At 37.1% G+C, this 7,924-nt stretch overlaps 1 protein-coding gene across 1 annotated transcript; it reads left to right on the top strand.

The window, feature by feature from the left end:
• The first annotated feature begins 1,359 nt into the window (after nt 1-1,359).
• Nucleotides 1,360-7,381, top strand: LOC101847628. Its single transcript, XM_005090568.3, has 4 exons — nt 1,360-1,451; nt 3,643-4,205; nt 5,685-5,829; nt 6,900-7,381. Exons 1-4 carry the CDS (start codon nt 1,375-1,377, stop codon nt 7,063-7,065), a joined length of 951 nt encoding a protein of 316 aa, XP_005090625.1. The 5' UTR covers nt 1,360-1,374; the 3' UTR covers nt 7,066-7,381.
• The last annotated feature ends 543 nt before the right edge of the window (nt 7,382-7,924 follow it).

Below are 7,924 nucleotides of genomic sequence, written 5' to 3'. Positions count from 1 at the left end.
CCACGTCCCCCCACCTCGACCTTCAATTCTATTCAAGATAAATGAGCATTATTTTTTTTCCATTGAAAGCAAGATTGATGAAGAGATTAACCGCTGATCGTTGTTCATTTTATTTATTTGGTGCACTTTGGTAAAATGTTGGGTTTTTTTTGCTGATCATGTCATTTCATCAAGATTGATTTTTAGTTTTCTCTTGATGTTGTAGTGTTTTCCATAAATAACTTTGCATCTTCGAATCTGTTAATCCTTATGTTTAAAAAGATAAATGAATAAATATGTAAATAACAAAGAGGTTATATAATATGATAATACAAGATCTCGCAGCAGTGACGTCGTCACACGTGTCAGACATGGAGTCTTCTTGCCCTCATCGGCATGGCCTGCTGACCCCCCCCCCTCCCTCCCAATTTACATAAACAATCAGAACCCACACCCTGCTCCCCACGAGATCTACAATTATTATTAAACACCACCCTGCCCCCATATTTCAGTGCAAGCTTGTAGATTTCCTCCAAAGACCGCCGAGACGTGCCCCCACATCAGTCTCGAAAAGTACTCACCCGTCTCTTGAACTGCTCATGTCTTGCCCTTGTGGTTCAGGGTCCAAAAGTGGGGGCACAACACAGGCAGCGCAGCGTTCGTTTACGTGGGGGACATCACTGCCACAAAACTCCAGTAGGCCCACTTATAGTAACCTCTTTGGTAAATAGAAATCAAAATAAATAAATTGTTACATATTTAAAACCCAGATCTACACATCTTTCAATTTCATTCGACGGATTTTGTTGATTTCTTTTTGCTTTGCAAATCTGTTGGTCAATGTCTTTTTAAAACATTGTACAATATAATATTTTGTGTAATTCATGTTCAATTTATAGGCCTATGTATACATTTTTAAAACCCTTTTTGTGTGTTCATTTAATCGACGAACAGATTTCCATTCATTCCCCGTTTAAAGTACAGGGTCCTAATTGCCTGTTGATGATATCCTCGTCTTTGGCTTTGGGATTCAATGTTCTTGAAATTATTATAAACTGAAAAGTCGTCATTGATTTTGAAATACAAGTTTCCTTTTTCCTACCTACTTAGGTTAATCTTTTGAATTTGTTTAAACGTGCCTTTTGGTTCCTTATTAAAGATTTGTGTTGAGTTTTTATTTTGTTTTATTTTATTTTTTTCATGAATGTATTTCTATATTATTATTATCTCGCCCGACCGTGAATAGAAAGTAGTGGTTTATATCTATGCGCCCGACAAGATGGACACAAGTTTTTTGTCTCGAAATGCGGCTTCATCGTGGTGATCAGCAACGCGTTCTTCGAAGAACGCATGCGCTGTTGCTATCCGCTTGAACTTCCGTAAACAAAGTGTAAAATGTCTGCACAGTTTCAGTATTATCCTAACCCTGATGATGACTTTATTCTTCAGGGTGGAACTCCTTATTATTACAGGTTTTACGAATCTTACTTGTACCATAACTCTATTTCTTTTGCTTTGATTATATCGAGTTGAGAGAGCGATAGAGGGAGAGCGAGAGGGAGAGAGAGAGAGAGAGAGAGAGAGAGCGCTACTACTTGAATCAATGCTAGATCTACTTCTTACTTGCTTTGATTACTATTAGTACTACTATTACTATATAATAAGTGTCTATACTTATACTATAAATGAACTTTTAATCCCTCGCGAATCCTCCATATGTCTCTTTCTTTCTCTCTATACTCTGTCTCTGTCGATCATACTCATACGTCTGTCTAGATGAGACACCTCCCCCCCCCCCCTGCCTCTTACCCTCACTTCCCACTCACCTATTATTCTGTGTCTGTTCCCCCCCCCCCCCCCCCCTCTCTCTCTGATCTCTCTCTCTCTCTCTCTCTCTCTCTCTCTCTCTCTCTCTCTCTCTCTCGTCTCTCTCTCTCCTTTATCTCTCTCTTTTTAAATTCTCTCTTTCTTTCTCTCTCTCTCTTTCTCTCTCTCTCTCTCTTTCTCTCTCTCTCTCTTTCATAACACATGGACACAACACACACACAAACACACACACGCACTACTTGCATATACACAAGGAGAGTGAGAATAAAGAGAGAGCGACTACTTACACTGATTTTCCTATATCATATGTTCGTATTCATTGGGTCTCCGGTGAGATGCTTCTATGAAGACCTTATATTGATCCTTGTGTACAGCCTGAGACTAATTATAAATACCTCGACTGGCGATAGCATGGTAGTTTAATTATTTCTCTCAAATGTGTTTGATTTCCTGTATTCTTCTTCAATGATAAGTCATCATAAGTTAAAATTTCCACCCACATTTGTTGTTTTTGTTGTGTTTTCATGTTTTCAACTTCGTTGTCAGTGTCAGATTTTTATCCTACTGAATTCGCATTTTTTAAAACTGAAGTGCAAAAATACACTCTGGCCGCTTTTCTAACCTTTTTTCAAAGTCAAATTAAATTGAGAAGATGCAAACCATATATAGGCCTATGTGTCACGACGTAGTGGAATCAGGCGCTTGTCAAAAGAATGAGATTAAAGGCATATTATTATATTATGGGACTACTATTTTTCTGCCAGTTTGGCAATTTTTCTCGAATTTTGTTTTTCGGCTTAACACCACTGCTGTCCAATTAAGAACACATATCTGGGTGGATTTTACTGAAAAAACGTTGATTGCAAGCACAAAAAATTTTAGTTTCCAAGGACTCAAGCCTTGGAAATAACCAAACTTTGGCAGCCATATTCTCGCTAATTTTTCCTTTGAAACCAGGTGACCCCACCTTCTATTTAAGATAGATGGGCTTTTTTTTCACCAGTAGCAAGACAACTGAACCTAAAATTAAGCTTTAAGATGATACGAATAACTCCAGATGCCCTAAAATTGATGAGCGCCTGATTCCACCTCGTCGTGTCACATGGAAGGCTTTGATATGCATATACCTTAGCTGCTTCTAAAAAGTCTTGGCCATGTACGTCCTGGTTACTTTGCTACTTTATGTACTGAAAATTGTGGCTCACTTGCATTTTGAATCATGTGTAATGTATTTGGAGTCCAAAAAGTATAAAGAATTTTGTTGACAGGATCCTTTCAAAACCCTATTCCATCTGGTCATCGCCAGCCATTCTTGTGCAAAGTTAAAAATTTTTCTCTGTTCCTTATGTTTCAAAAAGTGCGGCTTACTTTTGATACTGTTAAAGAATTATTGGACCTAGGGTATCTTGGGCTTTCTTTTGGCTCTCATGAATGAACAATAGTAGGCTTATAACAGCTACAAAATTTGTATTTCCTTGTTAATACTTTTCCTCCATTGACCCCACTATATGAATATTACTTAGTACTATTCCTGAACCTAGCTGTATATAGCATTGCGGGCCCCAGATCCTGGTAAATGTGACCATGAACTCATTGATGCAAGTGTGCATACTGACCAAGGAAAACAAAGCTTGGAGACATGCTGTTAGAGTCATTCAGTTTCTTTAGATAATGATGATTAGACTGGGAACAAAAAATTAAGCCTAAAAATAAAAGTACTTACAATTTGCAGCTTGATTTTGATTGCTTACCTTTTGATTTGACTTTTTTGCATTCTTTTTTTAAAAATGTTTTCTGAGAAGTTGTACCTGTAACAATGTCTTGCATTTTCGACAGAGAAACACCAGGATTTGTGAGAAACTCCATGTTAACGGATACAACAAAAAATCTGTCCCAGCATGCTTACAATGCAGAAAGATATGGAGACGACCCCCAGCTGCGTGGTTCTCTACGGACAGTTTCTCGTAGCCTTAACCGTGTTCATGGAGACCTTACTAAATCACTGCTTGAAGATGACAGCAACTCCCGACCCTTGACCTCCACCCACAGCTACTCCCACAGCACACTCAATGAAGTTCTTAGAGATGCTATGAACAGAAATCCCCCACCGGCGTCCCTTCTATCTCGAACAGAGTGGTATACTAAGCCCATACACCTAAGCGCCTCTGTGAACGTCCCCATGAGTACTGAGGACATGCTGGCATCTCGATACTTCCCTGTCACCCTAGGTGAACTCAAAAGCCTGGAAATGTTGGAAGATATCAGACCAGGGAGATCTCGTTCCCCAACTCGGTCTAAGAAATCTAAGGGTCATCAAAGGTCAAAAAGTGCAACAAGGGGTGAAGCCAGGAGAATTGATTATGATGTGTATTACCTCACTTCAGAAGCACCAAACATAAGTGAGTATCAAGAAATTCTGTGGGAGTTTATAACTAGTGCATAAAAAAGGCAATATAAAGTAAAGTCTTCTTAACACTATCCGTACGTCGTGTTTTACTATCGTATCCAAACGATGTGGGGAACTCTGTGCCACCTTTTTCCAAAAAGGAAATTACTCGTTAATCCAATCCGTATGCTTTGCCTTGCAGTCTGTCAAAGAATGATTTTTTGAGAAATACTGAAAGTTTCAAAGACATCTTCGTACTAGAAGTATTCTAAAATGTGAAGAATACAACCCCGGGGGTACGAAATGACCTCAGATAGGGTTAAAGTTTACTTACGAATACAATTATTCTGCTCTTGGTCTATATAGGTCAAAGTAATGGATTTCAAAATCATGCTGATTTTTACTAACAGCAGATGATTCAAAAATGGGTTAATGGAAGTTATCATGTTATTAGCATTGTAATAGTTTAGTAAGCTTTTTTAAAAACTGTTGGGTACTATGCAAGTTGTCTAGCACGCAGACAGCGAAATTGGCAGGATGCAGAAGTCCTTTTGTTATGTATGAATTTGGCTATGTATGTGTTTTAAACACAAAGAATGTCGATATTTACGTAAAAAGTTTGGAACCTGAAAACCTGTTCACTTTTTGCATGTTTTGCTATGTACGGGCTATTACTGTATGTAGGAAAAAGTTGATAATTTTTGTAATGTACACTGGTCTGTTCCACCTGAAATGATCAGTACAGTATTATGCATGCTCTTCTTTAATTCTGGCTTGAAGTTTTTCGAAGACATAAGTCTATCAAGTCAGTTGTTATGGGGTTTTTACTTTCTTTTATTTTCACCTCAGTTAATGTTACAGCATCTTTAACTCCACTTCTTAAAAATAATTGAATCAGTTGTGCTTTTTCTCCAAGTGCCAGGTCTGGTGTCAGATATTGCCAGTTATGATTCGTCACTTCTTTTCTCTGCTCAAATGCTCTAAAACAAAATAAATTTAATAACTATACCATCCTGGTATATTCCCCATCATTTATCTGTTGGTAGAAACTTATTAATTGTTTTCATTCATTCTGTGATGTATAAAATTCAAACCGAGCCAAGATGGCAGATAGTGTAGGCCTAACATTTATTTTAGTTTTTTTATGCTCCAAAGATGTCCAGCATTCAAGGTGCTTTTAAAGAAGTAATAAGAAAAATAAGTGGATTCTCTCGCGAAATTTATCAACTCCTGTTGAGATTTTTCTGTTCTTGCAGTCTTTATATGTGAGACTCGGCAAATTTGTTATGCAGAAATTGTAATAGAAGTTAATAAACTCTTAATATTTTACCTCTCTGGTGATGTTTTTTGTCTGCGAATATGACCTCTAATTTCTCGCACTCCTATTTTGTGGGGGTCATTTTCCTGTTCAGTATTCTAGGCTGTTGCCTTACAGACTCTCTTGGACATAAGATACAATTTTTGTTATCTGCTGGACTCTCAATATCTACAGAAACAGCTGGAATAGCTTTCACATCACCATACAGTGATGAATTATCAAAACTTAGGATGGAAAAGCTACGGATTGAAGAAAGACAGTATCTGGAACTCAAGAGACAGGCAGAGTTAGAGAAAATCAGAGGACCTAAGCCCAAATGGTTTGTAGTTGTCATTTCTTCTGTGATTGCTTCACAGTTCTCACCACTGACGTGCTCACACAACTACCTACATTTACACCTCTCTCTCTCTCTCTTTCTCTCTCTCTCTCTCTCTCTCTCTCTCTCTCTCTCTCTCTCTCTGTATCTTTCTCTCTGTCTCTCACACACACACAACACTCACACACTAGCACACACACACACACACACACACACACACACACACACACATAGGCCCTACACACACGCACACACACACATACAAAAAATATACATGATACACACATGTTTGACACACACACATACACACACATACACACTCACACACACACACACACACACACACACTGAGAAGTAAATGAAAAAAGATAATTTATTATTGACCATTTTTTTGACAGTGAAGGTCGATTTATGCTACTGATATCTATACTATACGAGTACATTGCATTGCTTTTTACTTTTTAGTCATTGTTTGAGGTTTGGCGCCGCTCTCTGATGGGAGAGCTCTTTTGGGGTTTTTTTCTCCTTCATTTCTGCATTTACTTTCAAGAGCAATTGACACTAACAGTAGTTGTTTTTTTTCCATTCACAATGCAAGAGATGTTAACCTATATATTTCACATTTTATTTTCAAATTTAATAACCCAATCCCTCACCTTTTAGGCAGCTAGCCATGTAGTTTTTTCCTTTTTCAAAGATATCTTTTTAATGTAGAGACCAGAGGTAAAATTTGGATTTTATTTACCTTCAAAGACTTAAATGTAAGCTTACTCTTCTCAGTTTTTCAACTACCAGAGGGTCTTTTCATGTAAAAGGTTCACCCACAATTGCTAGGATGTATGCTTGCCCAGTTCAAACTCAATGATGGAAGCATCAAGTCATTTTAGAGGAAAGATCAAATTCAGCTCTCGTGGTTACCCAAATCCTAGGAAAAATTCAAACAAGTACATTTTCAATCGCTCAAAGGAATGACATTGAATACAGAATGTTCTGTGATAACAATCTTTGAGTTGTTTTTATTTTTCTTCTTTTTTTTAAATGATGTTAATTGTTTAAATCTTGCACATCTTCAGGTATTCCCTCAAGGGCCCTGAGTTTCACATTGAAGCCAAGAAGAACAATGATTTGGTACGCAATTCAGACAAGTGGGATGACCTACTGACTTATCGAGAACGGTTACTAAATGCTACCAACCGTCTTCGGACAGCTTTACAGGACTATGAAATTCCAGCATATTGATTGATAGGATCCATTGTTTAGCTGTACTCATATGTGTCATGATGTGGTGGAATCGTGCACTAGTCAAACTTAGGGCTAATGAAGTTATTGGTATCATTTTAATGCCTGCATATTCTCCATGCTTTTGATTTTAAAAAAACTTACTCTCTTATTATGCATAGAAGTCGAGATATTTGCAATTGAAGGAGGTGAGGGTCTCCCAGTGTAAGTGTAAGAGGAAAAAATTAGTGAAGAAATGGCAGTCAAAGTTTGGTGATTTCCAAAGTTTGTTTGTCTTTGGAACACATTTTTTGTGTAAAGATTTTCAGTAAAATTCATGCAGGAAAGTGTTTTTAAATTATGAAAGATATTGAGCCAAAAATAACAAATTCGATAAAAATTGTCCAACGGATTGAACAATGTCTGTTTCTTTGATTTCACTATTTTGACAAGCTCCTGATTCCACCACACTGTAATACATATTATTTCTATTTATTATACTCACAGCAACTATTTTCAAATTTCCAAGACTAATGTATTCCCTTGCTTTAGACTAAAACTGTAACCTGAATATTGGCCCATACCTAATAGTGAGTATAAAGCTTAGATATCTTTTATAAACAGAAATATTAAGATATATGAGACTTTCTGAATGTTGTCATGTGAGAGTATAGATCTATAAGTATAGGATGATACTGTTTATGTGTTGATTAATTCTTTGGTGCAAAGAATGCTCCCTGTGTTCTGTCTCACTTGGTATGATTGTATTAGTGATAAACTTGTGTTTTAGGTATTGAAGTGTACGCAAAACTCATTGACTCATTTTTCTAAGGATATTTAATTTCTTGTTTATTACATTATAGTTACAAACACTGATATA

The sequence above is a fragment of the Aplysia californica genome, unplaced genomic scaffold (genome assembly GCF_000002075.1).
Source record: "Aplysia californica isolate F4 #8 unplaced genomic scaffold, AplCal3.0 scaffold00019, whole genome shotgun sequence".
NCBI classification, from domain to species: Eukaryota; Metazoa; Mollusca; class Gastropoda; order Aplysiida; family Aplysiidae; genus Aplysia; species Aplysia californica.
The sequence above is the reverse complement of the archived record's forward strand: the minus strand, read 5'-3'. Positions and strand labels throughout refer to the sequence as shown.